This window comes from Haliotis rufescens, unplaced genomic scaffold, assembly GCF_023055435.1.
Source record: "Haliotis rufescens isolate VD_foot unplaced genomic scaffold, xgHalRufe1.0.p SCAF_13, whole genome shotgun sequence".
Lineage (NCBI taxonomy): Eukaryota > Metazoa > Mollusca > Gastropoda > Lepetellida > Haliotidae > Haliotis > Haliotis rufescens.
In genome coordinates, this window is record NW_025963813.1 from 2,174,760 (window position 1) to 2,200,098 (window position 25,339).

At 43.0% G+C, this 25,339-nt stretch overlaps 2 protein-coding genes across 3 annotated transcripts in view; one reads left to right on the forward strand and one right to left on the reverse strand.

Moving 5' to 3' along the window:
• LOC124115480 (microfibril-associated glycoprotein 4-like) overlaps positions 1–25,339 on the forward strand; it is a 61,583-nt gene that overhangs the window by 27,003 nt on the left and 9,241 nt on the right. The window contains exons 2-4 of one of the 2 annotated variants that reach the window (XM_046476488.2): positions 10,742–10,978; positions 20,553–20,935; positions 22,162–22,289. In XM_046476488.2, coding sequence (XP_046332444.2) covers positions 20,596–20,935; positions 22,162–22,289 — 468 coding nt within the window. In that variant the 5' untranslated portion in view covers positions 10,742–10,978; positions 20,553–20,595. Of the gene's footprint in view, positions 1–1,182; positions 2,796–10,741; positions 10,979–20,552; positions 20,936–22,161; positions 22,290–25,339 lie in introns of those variants that run through there. The other variant, XM_046492571.2, reaches the window with a different exon arrangement.
• Positions 7,357–13,873, reverse strand: LOC124115479 (zinc finger protein 93-like). The gene is made up of 2 exons (XM_048394076.1): positions 13,404–13,873; positions 7,357–9,720 (listed from the first exon to the last, which is right to left on the reverse strand). The coding sequence occupies exon 2, from the start codon at positions 9,496–9,498 to the stop codon at positions 8,455–8,457; it is 1,044 nt and encodes a 347-aa protein (XP_048250033.1). The 5' UTR covers positions 9,499–9,720; positions 13,404–13,873; the 3' UTR covers positions 7,357–8,454.

Consider the following 25,339-nt stretch of genomic DNA (forward strand, 5'->3'; position numbering starts at 1 on the left):
GTTGCCATTCCAATTTTGGATTTTTTGGAAAGATCGATCTTTCCAAGCTTTGGAAATGTTGGAATGAGCGATCTTTCCAAAGAAATCCAACGATCATTCCAAATTGGAATGGACGCTATTTGGTCTTGTGTAGGCGTTTACCCCTTTAGTCAATATCACGAGCAATTTACAGGCAATGGTCCTAACAAAACTGAGTGTGAATCTAGGATTCCAGCCCACGATCATAGGATTTTGAAACGCCCTATAAGGGACGCAACGAATATTGAGGGCTTAATGACAGGGCCATCCATTGGAATGTTTGTTTCTATTACTCAAGAATCTAACGAATTCGGTAATAGACAATATAATCGCGGTGAAAATATCTTAAGAGTAAAATAAAAACATTTTAAGTTCTCACCTGAGCTATATCCGACCCCGCCGGGATGAAATAATAAGGTACAGAGGGGTTAGGTCATCCTAAACTATTCAGGAAATTTGATTCCGTCAAAGGGTTTATATTAGACAATAGAAGCTGTACTCTGTGGTTTGGATATATATTCATAAACTCTATATTCATTGCCTGTGCTAGAATATGTTCTGATCTTTCGTGGCAACAGTTTGCGGACAAAAGTGGTGCGGAGGGTTATTTTTAGTGTAAATATATATCCAAACTGGTTGTTACACTGGTGTCTTGTTAAGAAATAGAGAATCTCACCCGAGTGTCTTTTGATATCAAATATATCAACACGACTTGATAAAAGTGGTAAAATTCCGAGGCTTGCCGAGGATTTTTGCCACTTTTATCAACGAGTGTTGATATATTTGATGTCAAAAGACACGAGGGTGAGATTTTATTTATCATCCAACATCATTCTTTCAACTTTTTCAATTTGGAGACAGTAATTAGCAGTGTCTTCAGTGTAAAAAGTACTGCTAACAGCTTCAGTAGCAGATCCATTAGTGATGTCATTTGATTGTGACGTCATGGTAACCAGTGATGTCACAATGGTCTGCAAAGCATTGTGATGTAATTTCATTGCAGCGATATCTACAGTGTAGATATCGCTTGATCTCATCCCAGCGATATCTCCTGTGGGAGCCAGTTTTGGATGATAAACGGAATTTCACTGTGACATATACACGTATTGTCAGAAGTATCGTTTGCCGGCCTTCTTTAAATTGTCATATTATGTGATTTTCCAGACCTTCACCATGTTTTCCGAGAGCAACAGAGAAGATCTTAAAACCAAGGGCTACACTGTCATTCAGAATGTACTGACTGAGCAGGAGGCAGACAAATACAGGGGCGCATATGATGATTGGATGAATCAGTTTGAAGGGGCGTGGCCTCCTTCCACTAAATCCTTCATTCAAAAATTCAAGGTCGGTCATATGGAGCCAACATGGGCAGTGCGCATGAAGGCAAAACCAGTCTTTGCCCAAATATGGGGAACTGAGAAACTTTTGACAAGTTTTGATGGAATCGCTATGGGGCGTCCCCCAGAAGAAGGAGAGGAGGATTTCTACGCTCCTGGGCAGGACTGGCTTCATGTCGACCAGAACTCCTCGAGGGTGGGGCTTCATGGATACCAAGGGGGAGTTTACCTTGAGCATTGTGATGAAGATGACTGGACATTTGAGGTCACAGAAGGGTCTCATCATTTCTTTGAGAAATACTATGAAGAATGTGAATATGCGGTGGAACAACTGAAGAAAAATCCAACATGGCGTGTTCGAAACTTCCGGGATGAAGACGTCCTATGGTTTAAAGAACATTGTAACTGTGATCGTAAACGGGCTCCGGTTCCGAAGGGGGGAATGGTCGTGTGGGAATCCAGACTTGTCCATGCAAATATTCGGCCCTTGATTCGTCGCAAGAATCCCGGTAGGTGGCGCTTTGTGGTGTTTGTCTGTATGGCGCCAGCAGTATGGGCAGACGAAGAGTCGCTTCGGAAGAAACAGAAGGCTTACAAGGAAATGTTGCTCACAAAACACTGGCCTTGCAACGGCATCAGCTTTTTCAGAGAAAGAGCCCCGAGACTGAGAGAGATGAGTATTAAAGTTGTGTCTGAGCTGCCCCCATCGGCAACCACAGTAGAAGCTCAGCAAGCGGCTGGAGTTCTGCCCTATGAGCCCTCTCCCGAGGACGAACATTTCCTAAACAGAAAGCCCAAATGGCGGCCTTTCCCGGGCACGGAAGCATCCGAGTGGCAGTGAAATTTAACCTTTTCATCAATATTGTGACCATAGTGCGGCGGGGGACACCAAGGATAGACTTCGCACATTGTTTCCATGTGGGGAATAGAAATCCGACTCTTCAGCTTCCTGATGCTACTATGCTAGATAGACACGGTGATACATCATTATCTATCTAGTAATAGTATGTATCTGTATTTGCAGTGAGAGGTTCCCTGTAGCAAAACGGATACTTATTTAAAAGTCCAGATCAGTGGAATTAGAATAAACCAGAGCAAATTGGCCTTGTCACCCTGAAGACCAAGTCCCATTCCCACGTGGATACATTATGTATTGGGGCTGTTACACATCACTCCCACAAGAACACTAAAGAGTGATTTACCATGATTCCATTTTCAATGTGACAAGCGAATGTGAACACACCCGAGGCTTTGACGTTTATTTAAGCTGCGCGTTCCAGATCTCTTCACTTAGAAGGTCACGTCATATTTACACAGGATGTTTGTACGATTGTTAAGTTTGTTTTTATAAAACATATTTCAAAATGTAATTTAATATTTTAATACTATTATTTATATATATATTATTATATCTTATGAAAATTAAATACTACTTTGTAACTGGGGTCGGTTGACTTTCCGGATGTTGCGGTTTCTTTCCAGATGAGTTGCTTTGCTGTATCGCCTCTTTGAACATTTTGTCAGTTACTACACGGCGTAGTATAAAAGCCGGAAGTAACGTGACGTAAATATTTAGCCTTTGGTGCACCCATCGAATACGGGCACTGTGCCGAAAAACTAGGGATAATAAACGAGACTAGCGAGTAAGTGAATTAAAAGTAATATTTCATCACAAAGCGACGAAAACCAATTTAAGACCTGTTATCAACACATTAACGTTTCATTTCATATCAATTTTTGACACTTAATTGAGCATATCAAATAATTCAATAACCGGGATTCGAACAACGATCCTTGGATCCTAGCACAGCAATAGGGCGCGACTCTGCACAGCGAACAAAAAACTTTTTTCAAATGAAGAAAACACTTGTCAACGTATTTTTCACACAAGTATCCGCCTTCCCGAGGTAAGGGCGTTTAACTGACTATAAAAGTCAAGTTGCCACCCTTGCCGAACTAGGCTGGAATTCCGGAGTTACATTTTCCCTGCACTAACGAATTTATAGTCCAATCATAATCGCGCAACGAACCAGATATCCCGTTTGTAAACATGGAGTTCATCGTGCAGATTTCGGTCGACTGCAGGATTTGCAAAGCATGCGTTCTGTCAACTGGGCGTCGACAGATATTTTGCAAATATTTTCATGTTTTAAATCAAGGTAATCAAGTGATTTATAAGACCTGTTTTATAACAATATAGATCTTGATTATCGATGAGATCCTCTTGACTGATCCCCGCCATTTTGTTAGAAGCAAATGCGAGTGATACGAGAGATGGAATCTTATTGGTCAATAGGTGGGACATAGAAGGGACAAGATCGCACATTGTTTGCAAACTACCGATTTGTCTCAGTGATATGGCATCTCAAATCCGATATATAGAAGATATCTAGCGTGTGTGTTTTGGGGTGGTAAATATATCGGGTGCCTGTTTTAGGAATAAACATGGTATATAGCGAGCCTTGGCGAACTAAATACATAGTACAGGATATTTACAGGATATCGTCGAAAAATCTGTACACATCTCTCACAAGCATTCCCTAAACATTGCAAGTTTTCCTGGAATGTGCGCATTAGTATACGTTTCGTCAGAAGGTGGGTGACTTGTCAGTCGGACAGTGACGACATTAAAAAAAGTTTCAATTGAAACCTGTTTCTTAAAGAGTGGCGTAACTACATATAGGCAAAGTAACTGTCCCTATAAGAGAAGCTACTCTGACGTCGTCTCTGAGACGTCACGTTTGTAAAATCTGTCAAAACTGTCAGACGACCACACAGACGATGTTGTGGGTTGGAGTGGGGTAGGCTAGGGTAGGGTAATATAGGGTGGGGTTGAACTAGGGTGGGGTGGAGTGGAGTAGGTAGGTAGGGATGTATTAGGGAAGGGTAGGGTAGGGTAATATAGGGTGGGGTTGAACTAGGGTGGGGTGGAGTGGAGTAGGTAGGTAGGGATGTATTAGGGAAGGGTAGGGTAGGGTAATATAGGGTGGGGTTGAACTAGGGTGGGGTGGAGTGGAGTAGGTAGGTAGGGATGTATTAGGGAAGGGTAGGGTAGAGTGGAGCGAGGTTTGTTGATGAAAGGTAGAGTAGAGTAGTGGAGTGGAGTAGGTAGGCAGGTCGGGATGGATTTGGAAAGGGAAGGGTGGATTGGAGTGAGATTTGCTGATGAAGGGTAGGTAGGCAGGGGTGGATGGGTTAGGGAAGGGTAGGGTTGGCGGAGTATTGGTGTCACGTGTTGTACAAGGCCTAGTGTGAAGGTGTGTGGAGTGTACAGCTACAACCTACAACATACGACAGATAAAAGTCGTTTTAAGACATAGGAGGCACTCGATACATTAGCAAAGCTGTAAAGCACTTCAAGTGCGTAATGTACAGTTGAAATAATAATGTAAGAAATAAACTACTGATGACTTCATACGGTTTAGGGTTAAAATGTCATTTACAATTGTCCAACGATATCACACTCCCCATATCGATGTCATCCTTGTGATATCTAATCTCTTGGTCAAAGTTAAACGTGTCGACCGTTGTCACCAAACTGGGGCAGATCCGGTGTATACTATGGCGACACGCTACATATATCATGACTGAGGAGACACACACACAATGCATTGATAGACGGACAGACAAACACATTGAGACAGCGAGATGGTGATATACATAAATACTGGTTTGGGTTTGGTTTGTTTGTTGTTTAACGCCACACTCAGCAATATTCCAGCTACATGACGACGGTCTGTAAATAATCGAGTCTGGACCAGACAATCCAGTGATTGATATCATGAGCATCGATCCACGCAACTGGGAACGATGACATGCATCAACCAAGTCAGCGAGCCTGACCACCCGATCCCGTTAGTCGCCTCTTACGACAAGCATGGTTACTGAAGACCTATTCTACCCCGGATCTTCACGGGTCACATAAATACTGAGTTACCTAAAAGAAGGTGCGACATTACAGACACTATAATCGATGATGAAATACTGTTACAACGAGTCTACAGTGAGGATGTTGTTGGTCACTGCATGTGACTTCTTCAAAATTCAACATTTTGTCTACTTGTGTGTCTACTTGTGCATTGTTTTGTGTTGATGTATTTTATTTTATTTTATATAAAAAATACCTATTTTATATGCTCCGTCAAATATCTTTCTTTAGAAGATGTTTCTTGTTTAACATGTCCCAGGATACCCATGAGATGAGGGGCTAACAATATACGCACAACCATTGTCATTCATCAATGTTGACACTGAAAGAGCTCGAATGTCCAGTCGATATCTATACGCATAGCAAATCGCGCAAACAAATGACTGACCCAGGTTAGCAATATCCTCTCTGGCCAGGGACCGTATCAAAAGGAATACAGAAACAGCTAATATAATGCGTGTGCTCATCATCACTGGTGTCGATAAAACGGAACACATGTGAAATGTAGGTTGATGTAAACACCCCCAGAAGCACACTTGTTATTATTTGAATGTAGGTATTATATCATATATCATGTGATTTTATTTATGAAATCCATTCAGTTGTTCTTTTTATTAGTTTTGCGGTTATTTTGCGACTAATTACACTTTAAACGAAATTTACATCTGGGAAATATATTAATAAATGATTGATTTATATAACGCATCTTATCCAGACACTCAAGAGCGCTCAGTCATATGCTCTTTTGAAAAAGATAGTCTTGACTACTGCTAATATCAACAGATCTGCTGACATCCACTGGAAGCTCTAAAGCGCCGCGATTCGCTGTGCAGAGTTGCGTCCCTTGGGCACGCCAGAAACCTATGATTGTGGGTTCGAATCCGGGTTCGCCCCGATCATGTTTCTAGGATTGTCAGCACCATACCCTCGCTCGTGGGTTTCACTGAATTGGTAAACGTCTGAGACCTGCATCACTTCGGGCTTTCCAAGCTAACACGCCGTGATATCACTGGAATACTGTTAAAAGCGGCGTTAAAACCAACTCACTCATGGTTGTTTGCAGTATTTTACTCATATCCTGGGTGTCAACTTGATGTTGGAGGGATGTCCGAATTCGAAGTGATGCCACGAGCACTGGCATGATGCACTGAGGCGCCTTAGACGCCTGGGCCATCCGTTCTGCGACCCTTAAATAAGGACCATAAGAGGTCACTGTGGAAATATGACACGGGAGGTTTTCTAAGATAATACTACTGGTTTCAATGACGACAAAATGACGATTTATAACTTTATTTTTGTTGTTCAAGAGCCCTGATGTCCCCAAAGGATGCAATGCTTCAATACAATCATGACAATACGTCCTTATGTCAGCATGGGTGTACCGGTTTACCGTGACAGTTTCACAAATTTCAATTTACGACCTTGTAACTTAATACAAACTTTATACTCTCACCAGAGAGGTCAATGATTTCCACGTGAGAGTCATAACAAAGGGAATTTCTCTCCGAACACCGCCTATTGGACAGGTATATCGTGGAAGTTGCATCACTTCCCATTGGAAGTGATCTCCGAACGCTGACCTTTTCGTCGAATATATCGTGGTGCTTACATCAGTTGCCATGGCGACGACATCAGGACTATAATTTCCATTGGAACAGCGCTCTGAAAACTGACTATTGGTCGAGTTTATCTGGGAGCGTGCATAATTTGCAATGGTAACGACACCATGAACATAATTCTCATTATATGATTTATCAATAAATTAACCAACAGGAATCACACCCGAGTCTACAACCAGTGGTCGATCTGGCGCTTGGGCACTCCTCTCTGTATGTGGTGAAGGTGAAGGTGGAATGGGGTTTAACGTCGCGTCCAAGATTATTGCACTTATATAGCGACGTGCATGTACGAGTGTGTGTTTGTGTGGCTGCTTGTACTAGTCCGGACTGATGCCGATTTATAGTGCTAGCACACTGAGATACCATGCCGCAGTTTAACATGAATACCCCACTCAGACACAGTATACCGACTCCGAGCCGACCAGTCCTTGTTTTAGCCCCTTCATGCCGAGCGCCAGACAGGGTAACAACAAGTACCATCTTTTAACGTCTTATGGTATGACGCGGTCGGGGATCGAACCCCGGACCTTCCGCTCTCCGGGCGGACGTTCTACCACTAGACCACGGAGGCGGTCTCTCTGTATGTGCATCAACAGCGTGTCCTTACGTCAACATCTCCTCTCTGTATGTGCATCAACAGCTTGTCCTTACGTCAACGTCTCCTCTCTGTATGTACATCAACAGCGTGTCCTTACGTCAACGTCTCCTCTCTGTATGTACATCAACAGCGTGTCCTTACGTCAACGTCTCCTCTCTGTATGTACATCAACAGCGTGTCCTTACGTCAACGTCTCCTCTCTGTATGTGCATCAACAGCGTGTCCTTACGTCAACGTCTACTCTCTGTATATGCATCAACAGCTTGTCCTTACGTCAACGTCTCCTCTCTGTATATGCATCAACAGCGTGTCCTTACGTCAACGTCTCCTCTCTGTATGTGCACAAACAGCGTGTCCTTACGTCAACGTCTCCTCTCTGTATGTGCATCAACAGCGTGTCCTTACGTCAACGTCTCCTCTCTGTATGTGCATCAACAGCGTGTCCTTACGTCAACGTCTCCTCTCTGTATGTGCATCAACAGCTTCTTCTTAAGTCAACGTCTCCTCTCTGTATGTGCATCAACAGCTTGTTCTTAAGTCAACGTCTCCTCTCTGTATGTGCATCAACAGCGTGTCCTTACGTCAACGTCTCCTCTCTGTATATGCATCAACAGCGTTATCCTTACGTCAACGTCTCCTCTGTGTATGTGCATCAACAGCTTGTTCTTAAGTCAACGTCTCCTCTCTGTCTGTGCATCAACAGCGGGTCCTTACGTCAACGTCTCCTCTCTGTATGTGCATCAACAGCGTGTCCTTACGTCAACGTCTCCTCTCTGTATGTGCATCAACAGCGTGTCCTTACGTCAACGTCTCCTCTCTGTATGTGCATCAACAGCGTGTCCTTACGTCAACGTCTCCTCCCTGTATGTACATCAACAGCGTGTCCTTACGTCAACGTCTCCTCTGGGTTCTTTGTTTATGTTTTGAATGGGTTTTGCGACATCTGGATGACGTCTAATCTGCCTTGGAGAGGACCACGTTGCCAGCGTCGCCACGCGTATGTGCATTTTTGTGTCTCAACATATTGTCTCGCCGATGGAACCTTCGCCCACATTCATCACATTGGTGTGGGTATTCCGCAGTGTGTGTTCTCATATGACGGGTTAAAATACATCTAGAAGCATATACCTTGTCACAGACAACACAGTCAAACACTTGTTTTTTATCTTCTAAATGACAGTTTGATGACAGTATATGCTTCTCAAACACACTTTCCCTCGCAAAACAACGCTGACACGAATGACACTGATAAGGATTTTTACGAATTTGTTCCACATTTTGCTGAGCAAGCACCGATTTTAGGTACATACCAAAACTCTTTCCGGGTAGATTACCAGAAACGCGGTTACTTCCCAACACGGGGCCGATAACAGCGGCATCATTGTCATGAGCATGGCGTTGTGTGTTCGGATTCCGACACCCCAACACTAAAGGACGATCTGTATGATTTTCATCACTATCATTAGCTGTTGCAACGTTAACGAACGATGGAGGAATGCTATCACACATATAATTGAAATCTTTTACTTTCGACTGTTTGAATCCCTGATGCTTTTGGGTGTCTTTGAAAGTAGGGACGACATCGTCGTCGATCACAAACACTCCCTGATCAGCGGTCCCATCTTTAGTTAGATGCTTCACGACGAGGTTATCGCGACCCGCACCATCTAACCTGCTTGCATCGCTATCCGTTTTTGTGGTTCTTTCTTGTTTTCTTTCACTGTCACATATACTTTTATCCGGGTCTTTGGTTTCTTTTCCCAAACGTTTCCTCTTGATATTTGGGAAACAAACCTTCAGTTGATAGCCTTGTGTGGTGGCCGTGTCGTGTTTTCGCTTGTGTCTACGTAGCCCGCTCTTACACAGATATGTCCTGTCGCACTGGGAGCAGTGAAAAGGCCTCTCTCCTGTATGTATCCTCAGGTGACACTCAAGTGCACGTTTACTGGACATTCGTCTCCCACACACCTCACACGGAGCTGCATCTGTCCTGGGCATGGCTGATACCCGTCTTGGCCCTCACCAGATGCAAGATGGCCACGAGTCAGGGCACAGGAAGTGACGTCATGATGCAATATTCCGGTCACGTGGTTCAAGGTCGACTCTACGGATGCGGTCGATTCACCTTAATTTTCTCGATTAGTTGTTTAATCTTATGTGAATTGATATTTATGTTTGTAGATAACGCTCTGGAAATCTTGAAATCTGTTCACCTTGGTACTGAAACATAAAATCGGTTGTTTTATATTTTAATTGGACCAGAACATTTATAAAAAGCCTTTGGATGTCAATTCGAAGGAAATAATTGATGTCAGTTACTTGACATTCTTTTTACGTGAATAATTAGTATTTCGTTTTTGCATATCGGAAGGTACATCCGACAGAACTGTACATCAGAATGTTTAAAGAGAAAACAAACAACGTATCGCGGCGAGTCCATGTTGTACAGTTACAAGACACGTATTTATTGTGTGGCGATTCTTGTACACTCAAAAAAGCTAGAGCTCGGCAAAATGACGGTCCTAGCAATCGTTACTGAAGTTCATTAAAACCTCACGTTAGTTGTCTTCTCACTCTTACTTGGGCAACGCATGGCCAAGACGTCTAAGGTGACACAATTCGCTGTGCGGAGTTGGGTACGAATCCAGGTTCGCCCCGATTATGGTTCTGGGTTTGTCAGCACCATATCCGTGCTCGTGGTAAACCTGCATCACTTCCTCCTTTGGGCTTTCCCCCCGTGAGTGAGTGAGTAAGTAAGTGTTATATCACAGCGTGTCAGCTGGATGTGGGAGGAAAGCCCGAAGTGATGCAAATCTCAGACGTTTACCAATTTGGTGTAACCCACGAAAACGCGCTTGGTGCAGACAAACCCAGAAACATAATCGGGGCGAACCGCGATTCATATCCTGAAGACATGAGTAAGAATAAGTCTTCAGCAACCCTTCAGCGCCGCGATTCGCTGTGCAGAGTTGCGTCCCTTAGGCATACCAGAAACCTGTGATTGTGGGTTCGAATCCCGGTTCGCCCCTATTATGTTTCTAGGTTTGTCAGCACCTAGCCGTGCTCGTGGGTTTCACAGAAGTGGTAAACGTCTGAGACCTGCATCACTTCGGGCTTTCCTCCCACATTAAGCTGACACGCCGTGATATAACTGGAATACTGTTAAAAGCGGCGTTAAACCTAACTCACTCACACACTTCTACACTTTATGTATTTTAAGAAAACTATATATTGCTTTCAGTATGATGTTGTGACAAACGGCAGTCGACGGTCAGGGTGTAACTGACGATGCACAACTCTCAAGGACAGTGCAGGCCGAGGGCAGAGACTGGCACAGGTGTGAGCAGGTCTTCTCCCAGGGGTGGTTGTCAGAACCCCCTATCTCCTGTACGTGTGTGCGACTTGACATGTCGTGTAACGAAAGAAAAACCCTTCATCGCCCAAATTCCAACGTCGTGTGTGGTGCAATAGTTGTGAGGTAATATAATTGCATGTTAATGTTCATATTCTAGCATGTAAAACGCGTGTATATTCAGGACTGCAAAGCTTTAGCCTAATCATAAAACGCACTGAATAATATTTTCATTTCTACCAGACAGTTGATTTACGTTACGGTACTTGACATTAACTGAAGGGGGTCTAGACATTTTCCAACAGGTCAATTCCCCATCCAAAAATGCTCATTTCCCCACAAAAAGAAGAAGTTTGGTAGGGGACTCAGGCTATGATTGGTCAAACTCTGAATATATCTTGATATAAATTATATGTTGTCTGTTGATTTATATAATTTGTATATTTAAAATTGAGAAAAGTCCCAAGTCCTTGTGCATTTTGCGGGGCGATCGTCTGGCCTAGTGGTTAAAGCGTTCGCTCGTCACGCCGAAAACCCGGGTTCGATTCTTGACATGGGAACAGTGTGTGGAGCCCATTTCTGGTGTCCCCCGCCATGATAAAGCGGCGTAAAACAATTTTCACTCACTCACTTGTGCATCTAGCGACGTACATTCGTACACTGTTACCAAAACGTCGCGAAATGTTAAAAAACAGAAGTTGTTATCCATAAAGTCAGTACGTTTTCTTATTTACTCACCAACTTCAAGAATTCGAGTCAAACAGTCCATGTGGAGTATTGCCCTGTGGGGAAATGTCCGTGTGTGGAGAAATGTCGGTCACTTTGGATCTCCATGTATTAGTGACAAAGTAGAAATGAAGATGAAAACATCATTAAAGTCAGCTAGGACTGGAAATCTTTGCGTTACGACCTATAATTTGATTATTGTCCAAGCACCCATCAACGTATGTGTCACGCATACCGGTGGACAATGGGCCAACCTTTTACCCTCGCTGTGGGAGGCTGTTTTTATTACCGCCATGCAGTCATTAAATAGCTGCTGACAAAGGTACCAGTGACTTGCGTCATACTATACTATCCTCGACACACCAAGGGGCTATCCTGGCCTGGGGCTACTGACACTAATCAATGATTTATGCGGACAGCTGACGAGTAAGGAAGAGAGTTTATGGATGTCAACATCTTTATTTTGAGGAACACAACGTTTCGGAGTATATGCTTACTCCTTCATCCGGTGAATAAAATCTGATGAGTAGTATATTCTGGGTGAGGCCAGTGATGCCCAAGTCCGAATACAGCTTTTTGGAAAAGGAGGATTTCATATTCCGTCAAAAATCAATTTGAGTTTTGTAGTAGTGTTGCTATTGTTTCGAACATCAATGCGTGAGTTAGACATAGTCTTTCAAATTGTTTACATTTAGGATATCGTTTCAATGAAACTTCCAAATTCATTAATTCTTATAAATGCGTATCCCCCAAACACTCGCACATTCGTGACCAACTCGTGTTATTCCGGGACAAGCCGAATAGCTTCTTCTTGCAGGTTACGGAAAGGGGCGAGCGGTGACGAATGGCACACTCACCCGATCATCTCTCTGGGTCCGCATGACACTGCGGTGTAAGCGTATGTTATGACCAGACAAGACGTCCACCACAAGAACACAGACCGACATTTCCCACGGGGATTTCCTGTAAGAACAGGCGGCAGCAACCAATGCTATTTGTAAGAGCCGTCTTGGTGACTTGGTTCTTTGTATATTATCGCACCCCGATCTCGTGGGACGTTGCTCATAACATCAATCACTGGATTGTCTGATCCAGACGCGGTTATTTACAGACCTCCGTTATACTGTTGGAAGATTGCTGAGTGCGGCGTAAAACAAGCCAACAAATAGACCAATACGAGATGAGTGAGTGAGTATAGTTTTACGCCGCTTTTAGCAATATTCCAGCAATATCCCAGCAATATCACGGCGGGGGACACCAGAAATGGGCTTCACACATTGTACCCATGTCGGGAATCGAACCCGGGTCTTCGGCGTGACGACAATACGATATGAAGCCCACTTCACGTCACACCTGTTGAACACGTATGCAAACTTACCGTTTCCTGACCTTGGTTTGACATTAATGGCTGGCTAATTTAAGACAAATTACATTTGCGCAGCCTCTCGCTTTAATGTAAATTTACTCCTGCAAATTTACACACGTGTGCAACTGTGTTTGCATGATAACAAACATTTGTGTATATTATAAATATGTATGTATATTTGCATGGGTGTACAAACAGGTGCACGAGAATAGGGCAACCTTGCTCCAAGACTGCACTGAATGATAAGTCCATTGATGCATAGTAATTCTATCCATATAATTGGCAGAGGACGCTTGTCTTTTTTTTGCCATTATAATAGTGACAAAATTGTTATCATTATTTATATAATCTATAAATTATGATTTAAACTAATAATGATTGAATTAGAGATTTGAGCAAGTCCAGTAATGGGGCAACACGAGTCAGTTAGGTACTGAAGCTACAAGAACACCTACTTACTTCATTTCACAAGCAGTGCTATCTGGCCGTGAAGAGGTGGCATGAGGTCCGGCTAGTCAAAGTGGTCCTTTACACACGTCATGGTGCTTCAGTGTTTCAGTCAGTGTCGTCTGCTCACAGCTAATCCGCTTTTCGTCCAATATGGAGGAATCTCACATGCACAAACACGTATTTTCGACCGACCTCTCCAAGATAGGAAAAGTTGAAATTAGCCCCTCCTCTGCCGAAACATGTTTGATATAACCGACCCGGTTGACGTCTCGCCCTGGGACTGCTGCCGCCTTGCTAAGCCCGGCGACTTCGTTGCGCCGCCGCAAGGTGTAACTGTGCCGCCGAACTGCCTTGCACCAGTTTCTGTTGCCCTGAGGGAGCGTCCATTTGATTTGTGTGGATTGAGATCAATCTCCTTTTCCCCGAGCTTTACCCAACAAACTATATATTTACTGAGAAATGAGATCATGCAGTCGTTTCATTTTCACTATTAACAATGTTTTGACGTTTGACTATTTCCCCCAAACAAACTATTTATTTTTTTTACCACCGCCAACAATTTATTTATTTTGGGCACATATTTTTCCAGTCAAACTATACATTTGTAGAAATATTGAAATTTCCTCTGATTATGTAGGATAGATGGTAGCATTTACGTGGTTAATAGCTCCTTACCGATATCTCGTTCGCTTTGGGACAGCACGTTTCAGATCTTGCCCCACGTGCGGGCACGTGCATTTGTCGGCTGCATGCCGATTTAGTGCTTTCAGTCGTGGGTCGTATGGTAAGAGCGCCCCGATTGGTTGGTGACAGACTGGATTAGCCAGTGGCTGCACCGTTTAGACGTGTTGACCCAGAGGTTACGTGTACTTGCAAGTACGTAAGTGATTGGCGCGAATGCTCTCATTGCCTGGCATGATTGGGAAGATCACTACAGGTGAGGGAGACCACACCACATTACCCTGTTCGGAGGTCGAACAATTCCCCAATCCCTAGTGATTTTCGGCAATAAAGATCTAAATTAGGTGGCAACTTTAGCATTCATGAGTAAACTGTTATATAGGTTGGTTGGACGGGTGGATTTAATTAGGAAATAATGTAAGCTATGTGATGTAGCTACATTGACCGATTGTGTTGGGAGGTTTGGAAGGGTGGTTTGTTTTTCCTGGTAGACTGTGTTAGGATGTTGTAGTGATTATTTATTAAAGTGGGTTAGTGAGGGGTTTGTTCGTCTGCTTTAGGCTGCTTCTGAGCTTTTATTCTTAAGATATAAGTTAGTAGGATTTCTGATTTAATAATGTAAATTTTAGTTAGGAGTAGGATTGACTGATTTGTAATTGTTGTTGAGTTCGTATTTATATTTTGTTACAGTTGGGTTTTTTTAAAATTTATTTTCTGTAAGAAACTGTTGAAACTTGATTATATTTTGTCGTGAATCACCTCCCTACATCCAACGAACTGAGGTCGTAAAGGACAGACGGAGGGACCGTAGGCACATTCTTTAGTGTTTTCGGCATCAATATCTCCTACATAAAAGAATCACAACGCAAAGTCATGAAAATATTAGGTGTCTAAATGTGCCCAAAGCCTGTCCTGTTACAAATTTAATAAATCTCATACACACACCCCTCAAATAGATACAACTCTAAGCCCTGGTGATAAGATGCATAAGATAGGCCACAACGGAACCCTCCATTTTGAAACAAGATATATACATATAGATAGATTTAATCCATATGATTTTGGTACTGTAACTTCTTTGATCTGACCTCTGCATCGATTACAAAGTTTATACTCAATTGAAAGCGTTTTTTGTCGGGTAGTAAACAAGTAAACCTTCCACTGGCACTTATTTATGTGTAATAAACGCCAGTGAAACACAATTCAAAACGGCGTCAAACCAAACTCACCGGCTATGTCTACTAATGCCTACAGTGGCATACGCCTACAGGGTATCTTGTCCTAGTGCAGTGACTGCGTTACGCTTCCCCGCACACAGATGGGCCGCACCACCTACTGTTCACTAAAACCTACAACGTTAAAACAGATTAACTGTATACGTTATGACTGCAGCATCTCAGGTGTTTTCACAATAACTCATTGAGGAGTTTGGGTGGACGAAAAGATGGAAATGTACGGATATTTAAAATTAAGGAGCAGATTATGTTGTTTTTGTTAGACTTCCTGTTTGTTTGTTTGTTGTTTTACGCCGCACTCAGCAATGTTCCAGCTATATGACGGCGGTCTATAAATAATCGAGTCTGGACCAGACAATCCAGTGATTGATATCACGAGCCTCGTTCCACGCTATTGGGATTCGATTACATGCATCAACCAAGTCAGCGAGTCTGACCACCCGATCCCGTTAGTCGCCTTTTACGACAAGCATCGGGTGGTCAGGCTCGCTGACTTTGTTGATGCATGTCATCGTATCCCATCGTATCCCAAACAACAAACATTTTCTTTGCCTATGAATACTTTCTTGATAAGTGTCTTTTTCTCTTTTCCAAATTTGAAAAAAGAACCCGTTCCACTCAGCTTGGCGTAATGGATACCACATAAATTAACTGTAACTGGTTCAAAATTGTATTGCGAACTCTCACAAACTAATTAACATCCGCAAATCTGAAAACACAGAATGTTTATCTCCTGAGTGTATTTCCCCAGCCTGCACTGACTGTGGGGAGGTTGCGGCTCTTTTCCCATTCGCGGAAGATGGCATCACTGATGACATGATCCATGCTTCACATGATGATGACGCCACGAGATTATGCTTGTTTATGGAGAGGGGGAGTTGTTTATCGTACAAAAAATACTGCAGGAAGAATAAACCACGAGGGGCACCTGCAGAGTTGTATTGTACGATAAACAATGACGTGTCGTTTGTTTCTTATATGAGCTATCAACATTGTTTACAGCCTCTTTAAGGCTGTAATTAAAATTTACAAGTTTAAAAATAATTACCCGTATTTTAATAAGGATGACTCCCTGAATACAATCCAATATCGGAGCTATCAACATTATTTACAGCCTCTTTAAGGCTGTTATTAAAATGTACAAGCTTAAAAATAATTACCCGTATTTAATAAGGATGACTCCCTGAATACAATCCAATATCGGCAATGTCGGACAAGTCCATGCCATGAAACGGGGGCGTTAACATTGGTATTTCCTGAATATTCTCACAAACATTTAAATCAATAAAATATAAGTATATATATTTATTATCAAACGTAATTCATGACGCCTTTCAAAAATGGTGACATGTAGAACATTTTTAACAGTCAACAACTGGGTACTACAATACCAAGCGGAACAACCAACCACCTGCTAAAAAATAGCAATCCAATTTACGACGTCTGCAAGTTGCGAGCGAATATGGCATGAATAATCCTTATTGTTTCATAACCACATATACACCATTGGTTCAGTGTCTGCAATTTAACGTACTGCAGTCAAACAAAACGACCATTGTCGCTTTTCTTTCGCCATCTTCGTCCCACGACGACGCCACATCACGCCCCAGGCCGTCGAATTCACATCGGTTGCTATATTATGTAGAGCAACCAACTCCGTTAACACAGTATTTCATGGCTTGCAGTTGCTTCAGTTTGCTTATATTGGTGGTGGATCCAAACTCACAGTGACCAGCGACAGCGAACATCGGCTGTGTTTACATGTTTACATGTTTTAGTTCGGCCCCACAATGCACTTATTGAATGTTTCGAGACACGTGATGAAACTGAAGCAAAATATTATGAAAACTTAAATATAAATCCTTCATTCCTGCATGGGGTAACGGGTAATCACGCTGGACGGATAATAAAATATGACTTTGCTAAACCACAAAATATCAATTTTTAGTCGTGTTATATTATGTTCAAATTCAAAACGTACCGAAACGGCTGAAATATTGCCGATGTGACGTAAAGCATTAACTCACTCACCTAACGTAAGGGCGAAGGCAAGGGTGTAAGAGTGTTAGTCGCCTCTAAGGCAAGCATTGGTTGCTGAAGACCAATTCTAACCAGGATCTCTAAGGATTTGCAGTTTATAATTTCATGAAAAATATATTGAATCCTTGGTGTGCGTGGGTTGCAAGCAAGCTTCTAAGGAGAAACACTATTTGTGAAATTAGACGGAAACTGAAGGCCTATCTATGCTTATACCCAAGATCTTTTTGTAGTTAAATCAATGGCGTCAACTGACGTGACATGATTCTGTATGCACATTTTTGTAATTCATTTGAGTGAGTCACAATTTAAGGTCTCTTCGACAACGTCTCAGTTTATACTTCATCAGGGGGCACGGGTGGCCCAGTTGTCAAAGGCGCCGCGATTCGCTGTGGAGAGTTGCGTCCCTTCGGCACGCCAGAAACCTATGATTGTGGGTTCGAATCCCGGTTCGCCCCGATTATGTTTCTAGGTTTGTCAGCACCATAACCGTGCTCGTGGGTTTCACTGAGGTGGTAAACGTCTGAGACCTGCATCACTTCTGGCTTTCCTCCCACATTAAGCTGACACGCCGTGATATAACTGGAAAACTGTTAAAAGCAGCGTAAAAACTAAACTCACTCACTCACTCACTCACTCATACTTCATCATGTCAGAAGTACATTAAGGTAATCGCCATAGTTTCAAATTGAAATAGATTGGACAGGTAAAATCTTTAGTCAATCATTACACATTGTAACTAGATAACACGCATGTTATGAACAGACGAATTCACAATTTATCAAACAAACAAATGTCGCCAAGATATGGTAAAATCAAACGCTCTTTAGCATAAGTAAAGATCTGGGCCCACTTGCACAAAGCGATCTTATCGCTACAACTAGTGTAAGCCTATGTTAAAGAATGGGAGTTACGATCATCTTAGCGCTAAGATCGCTTTGTGCAAGCGGGCCCTGTTTGATTTCCGGCTTTATGATACGACTCCACTGAAATTTCGAAATCCACACAGTGAAGCAGAATATGCTTGACGGGTGAACCTTTCATCACAAGGGCTATACTGATGATAAGTATGGTCATCTTCATCCTCAGTTTGAAGAACATCAGTGTGATTGTCATCGTCGCAAAATGGTATCATTGATATCATGGCTGATGTCCCACGTTCATGATCATTTGAATGTGTTTGCGTATTTATGTAATATGCATCTTGGTGCAATGTATATTAGCTATTATTCTTGTAATCATGTTTCACAATATACCACAATAATTTCAAAACTACGTACGTCCTGTAAACGTTAAAGTAAACGATAAGGAACGCTACAGAGCCCGCTCCATGTTCCCAACCATCCTCAAGCTGTTATCCTGCACAGTTTACTAATTATATTTACCATCATACATCATTGAATCAGGGGCGGTTGGGTAGTCTAGTTGTTAAAGCGTTTGCTCGTCATACCGAAAGCCCGCGTTCGATTGCCAACATGGGTACAAATGTATGAAGCCCATTTCTGGTGTCCCACACCGTGACGTTGCTGGAATCTTGCTAAAGCGGCGTAAAACCATACTCACTCACTCTCGATCACATTGAATTAAGCTATCTGACAGGTCAGTTGCCGTCTTGTAAAAACCCTTACAAATCGTCTGGCCGACTTGTAGGGCGGAACTGATGGCACAGTGCCAACTTACCTGGAACTCTGAGGTGCGGCAGTTTCGCTTCAGTCCGTTGGGCCGCTTAATGCTGCTTGAACGTATTATCCAATTGATTTGATAAGTTTCTTTCACAAGTGCATAAGAATCTGCTTCAACAATAGTCAGTTTTTCTTTGCGTTTGTAGAGAACCTGGCCACACACGAAGGTGTTTAAAGGGAAGTAATATACATTATTAATGATAATTCTTGTTCACCTTCGATCGGTCTCTGAGTCTATATCTAAGTCTTTGGAACTGTCAACATATGAATAAGCAGACATAATGTTTAGGAAACACCTGCAATTTTCAATGTCATTGAAAATGGTTAATATCAATAAATATGCTAAGTGTTAAAAGTACCTGCCCTTTTGATTGGTCTAAACATTTAAGATTTTGAGGTATTTGTTCATGTGCAGGTTAACTCTGACGTCATATGACAGTGACTCATCACGAGGCAAAAAAGGAAATTTTTAACTTACAGTGACTTTGCCTGATACCTTTCGGCCGTTTACTAATATTTCTATCCGTCTTAACAACATTTGCTGATGACATACAGAAATGGTATTAAAGGTATTCACAGGGCTTTCCAAAGTTGACACATCAGTGAAGAACGTGATATCCGTTGCAATTCCCTATTTTAACTTATATACCAGGTGTTCCCGTGCTTTTTTCAGGTGAAAAGTTGACTTGCCTTTGCATGTGTTCGTGACACACGATCGCTCACCTTTAAGCGTACTTCTGGTGTCATCACTACATGTGTTTGATAGTGATTCATCGACACATGATCATGGCACAGCCGGAATCGTACAATGGTTTGTTGGTTTGTTTGTTGTTAAACACCGCACTCAGCAATATTCCAGCTATACAACGGCGGTATGTAAATAATCGAGTCTGGATCAGACAATCCAGTGATTAATATCATGAGCATCGATCCACGCAATTGGGATCGATGACATGCATCAACCAAGTCAGCGAGCCTGACCACCCGATCCCGTTAGTCGCCTCTTGCAACAAGCATAGTCGCCTTTAACAGCAAGCCGAGGCTGCTGAAGACCTATTCTAGCCCGGATCTCACGTACAATGGACTTAGCAGAGACTGCTTATGGCTATGGAAAGAGTTTTGACGCTCTTGGTTACCTCACCATACGTAAAAGGTGTTGAAGATGTTGCCATAATAGGACTTTTAAACAATAGGTGTCCTACTTGACACCACAGTTTTCTCAGAATATCCAATAACCTCTAATAAAATCCACTGATATCGACCATGTCATTGCCAATGTTGCGCAATACTAAAACAAGAATTAATTGTGTCACAGGAGAACAATAATGACGGATAATGATATCCACTAATTATGCAATTGGCATGAACTGAAGAAGGGAATGAATGAATTATATATTTGTTTACTCTTTCAAAGTTTTGTCACAATAGATTACTCATATTCCACACATTCGTATGCAATAATTAGGTTCGTTTGAAGCCTTAAAGAAGCGTAGCTAATCATGTTAAAGAAAATTTCTCATTAGTATCATTCCAGCGAGCAAGAGGTGAGTCTGGCAGTAGACAAGGATGGACGTGTGTCGAGGTTACATGCTCATCTGTCCGTACGTTGTGTTCTTCATCGTATTTGCTAGACATGCTATTCCCATGTGTCACCAGCATTCCTATGTGCGCATCCCAGATCTTCAGGACAAGGTAGCCGACATTGAGCCACTCTGGAAGGACAAGAAGCTTCATACACTGGGCTGTGCAGAGAGGTGTTACAGAGACTCCAAGTGTGTCTCTTTCTTCTACAACGCTTTGTCTGGTTCATGTGAAGGACACACAAAGATTTACACCAGCCACGACATCCTGGTTCCTAAACCGGGCTTCAAGTACTCCATTGATGGTCTTTATGCCAACAATGCAAGTAAGTTGAGTTCTGTGTATTACTAATGTGATGGTGAAGATCGGAGGTTTGTGGATTACAATCAGCTTGTGCTGGCGTAGAACTAGAGTCGGGTGTGACAGACGGTAACGTTCCACAGGCAACCAGACGTGTCCCGAGCGAACTTTTACCGCATTGTAACGACCAGCTGTAACCGTTTGTATTGCTGGAATATTGTTAAAGACCATTATCATAGAAACATGTATTCACTCGCTCACATGCAGGAAATCGTTTTGGAGCATAAATCGTAGTATATATTATTGTTAATGTGCTCAATTGGACAGATGTGTTCCTTGACTTGAGGAACATTCGGTTTATTTCCTGGAAACCACAACACATATTTATGGTTTGAATAAATATTGAATTATTTGCCAATAGACCAGAGCAAAGACGTATGTATATATAGATGGATCTATATAAGTCTTTAACCAGAGTCTTGTCATTTTGACCCGTATATTCGGGCATAAATAACGGGGCGTTAAAGTGTTCGCTTGTTACGTCGAAGGCCCGGGCTCGATTCCCCATATGGGTACAATGCGTGAACCCGTGCCTGGTGTCCTCCGCTGCGGCATAAAACTCAATCATTCCTTTATGACCCTGAATTGGTTTTGACACACTGATCAGTCATGTCAAGGGTCAAGGTCGTCATTAATGTGATAACCCGAATAGGATGTTTACTGACTAACTTGCCGCGAGTGGCCTACGAAAAAGGTCAAGGTTACATTCAAGGACATTTGTTTGACATATTCAATTAAATGCCGTTCTGCAGATTTCTTTTAAGTCTCATGCACGAGATCGATATTTGAATGTAGTATAAAAAAGTGATGACAACCTTATGACATCAGTAGTAGTGGCTGCTTGTACTAGTCCGGACTAATGGCAATTTTATAGTGCTAGCCCACTGAGATATCATGCCGCTGTTCAGCATGAATACCCCACTCAGACACAGTATACTCCAAGACTTCAAGCCGACCAGTCCTTGTTTTAACCCACTAATGCCGAGCGCAAGGCAGAGTACCATCTTTCAACGTCTTTTGGTTTGACGTGGCCGGGGATCGAACCCCGGACCTTTCGCTCTCCGTATGGAAGCTCTACCACGAGTCCACGGAGGCGGTCATTTTGAGATTTATAAGTTTTCAGATCTTTTCAGGCTATTTGTTGATGCCTTGGCCTGTGTCCCTCTTACACATTTGAATACACGTCGACAGGTTACAGTGACTGTGAAGATATTATGACTCGGTTCCCTTCCCTGAAATCGGGCATCTACGTCGTCAACCCTCCTGGTGGACATGAGCAGTTCCAAGTCTACTGTTATTCTGCAATAAGAATATGGACGGTAAGCATGTTACAATAGCCGTAAAAATGAAGTTATGTATAAAGCTCACCTGTTTATCCGCGGTGTGCCATGCGTAGTAAACATTTTATTCCCACTAGTGAAGGCACCTGCATTTATTTAACATGTTTGCATCCGATTTTCAAAATGGCCACCACAGTAGCCATATTGAAAAACCTATTTATGGCCATCTTTTAGCTTAACTGACCTTTAAGGCCTTGTGAGCTTGTGCTCACTGGTCATCCGGCGTCCTGCGTCGTCAATGTCCATAGACGTTGTACAGCATTGTACTAAGTTTGTTCAAGGCGTCATGATCGGAAGTACAAGAGCCCCTACTCTTTTGGCAACGGCCATATTGACCGTCCCTCACCGTCGCATTTTGGTGTTTGGACATATCAGGGATATCATACCATGCATAATATACTGAACCGAATTAAAAACTTCACAATCCTAAAATTTTAACATTTTGACCAGTTATCATTGTATGCCGTTATTGTGTATTTAAACAGTAATGGCCACGTATTGTCTTCAGATAACACCCGTTTTTGTGCAGGTGAATCGATCAAAATCATGTGCACAGCACTATAGGGGCAAAAGTGTTTTTTCACGTGCAACTGGTCACGTGGCCATAATACCGCACGTGTTTTCAGCGATACTTGTTAGCAGTCATTAACAAAAAAAAGAAAAACACGCCTTTCAAATGTGCAACGTGAACGTGCCATCGGCATGTTGTAGACGGGAACGTCCGTAGCTGAAGTCGCAAGGACGATGGGTTGTAGTCGACGGACTGTTTATGATTTACAGACGCGTCTACAGCAAACGGGTACCACCGCTGATCGCCCTCGGCCAGGTCGACCACGTGTGACGTCACATGCAGAGGATCGTCAGATTGTCTGACGTCACCTCCGTTACCGATTTTTGACGGCTACATCAACCAGAAATGAACTGTTTAGGGGTAGACTGAGTGCGCAAACTGTTCGAAACCGTCTGAGAACTGCTCACCTTCAAGCACGACGGCCATACTGCGGGCCGATTCTGACTCAATTACACAGACGTCAACGTCAATTGTGGGCACAGCGACACTTACGATGGACTCAGAGGAATTGGAATCAAGTCGTCTTCAGTGATGAATCCCGATTTAATCTTCGATTTGCTGATGGTAGGGCGAGGGTGTGGAGGCGCCGACATAAACGTTACGCCCAGTGTTGTGTACAGGAAGTTGACAGATTTCGAGGCGGAAGTGTCATGATGTGGGGTGCTTTCTGTGGCAATGCACGTTCCAGGCTTCTTGTCATACGTGGCAACCTCAACGCTGCTGCTTCCCGCGACTAGGTACTGGCACCAGAACTTCTGCCTTTTATGGCAGCACATGGACCCGGTTTCATCTTCCAACACGACAATGCCAGACCCCACACAGCAATTTTGAAAAGGAATTTCCTACAGAATGCGGGAGTCAACGTCATGGACTGGCCGTCAAGGTCTCCCGACCTCAATCCCATCGAACACGTCTGGGATGCACTTGGCAGAAGTCTGCGCACTCTCCAGAACCAACCACGGAATTTGCAAGATCTTGGCACCATTTTGCAGCAACAATGGCGTCGTCTTCCCAACCATGTGTTCACAAGCATCACAAGGTCCATGCGGAGGCGTTGTGTGGCAGTTGTCAACGCACATGGTGGCTATACACGCTACTGACTTGTCAGATTCTCGTGCTTCGGACTTATGATTTAAACTATTGATGTTATTACCGAATACCGTAGGTGCTTGGAACAAATTATGGTTACCACCGTTAATTAAAATCCTTCTTTGGACATTTATGATTAAAAATTCCCTTCTCTGATACATTTGTCCGTTGTATATCATATATGGGATTACTTTTAAAAATGTGAAGTTTTAATTTGACTCAGTATATATCGCCGAGTACCCTATATTCGAGCGACACCTATTTTCGAACAGCCATATTGAAAGTGACTTTGTCGCATTATAACCAGAGGCGGGACGTCAACAGGCTGTCGCCTTGAGGGTGCACACGTTCGGCCTGTCGACATTGGGTTCACGTGAAGTTCTGTACAAATGTCAGAACAGTCCGTCGTCATTCAGAATTTTGGCGTCCATGTCATGATGAAAAGGAAGACTGGAACAGTGTGTGAACATTATAATTTGACAAATATTCATATTTTGTGACTAGGTTTCAAACTTTCAAGTACTGTTTGAGTTTTTATGCCAACCTGCAAGAAATATGTTAAGAACTGTGCGCCAAAACACGTCAATCCAAACAAACCAATCAGGTGTTCGAAAATAGGTGACGCCACTCGAGCGCAGCGGAAGTTTACAGACGAGGCAATGGAGGTCACGCCTTTTATCGAGGATTGTTTTTCTTTCGGAAATGGAGCTTAATTCTATTAAAGAATAAACACACGCAAACAAAGAACAATTTGCGACAGAACAATCTATTGATGTCCGTGAAACATGAATTCATCATAACAGTGTACTCAGTAAACTTATCTCAGGCTAAAAGTGGTGTGGGGTCAATTGTTAGTTCACAAGTCAGTATCGGGTATGACCACCATTAACCGTGATACAAGTTTGACAGTGGCGCCTCAGTGACGACACAAGATAGTTGAAGAAGGATGTCATTCCAGATCTGGACCCAGGCTGTCGCAGTTGGACCAACCACGTTTCATTTCACCCCACCCATTTTCGATGGGCATCAGATCTGGCGAATCAGCAGACCAAGGGAGTGAGTGGGAGGATGTTCTGTTGTCCTATGAAATCTGTGACAACTCGTGCAAAGTGAGGGCGTGCATTGTTCTGCAGTAAAGTGAGTGAGTGAGTATGGTTTTACGCCGCTTTTAGCAATATTCCAGCAATATGACGGCGGGGGACACCAGAAATGGGCTTCACATATTGTACCCATGTCGGGATTCGAACCCGGGCCTTCGGCGTGACGAGCGAACGCTTTAACCACTAGGCTACCCGACCGCCCTTCTGCAGTAAAGTGATGTGACGTCCATGGGTCTGAAGGAACGGGAGGACGTGAGGACGGACAACTT

Excerpts from the sequence above, each read along its gene's own strand:
- LOC124115479 (XM_048394076.1), bottom strand. The coding sequence starts at position 9,498 with ATGCCCAGGACAGATGCAGCTCCGTGTGAGGTGTGTGGGAGACGAATG.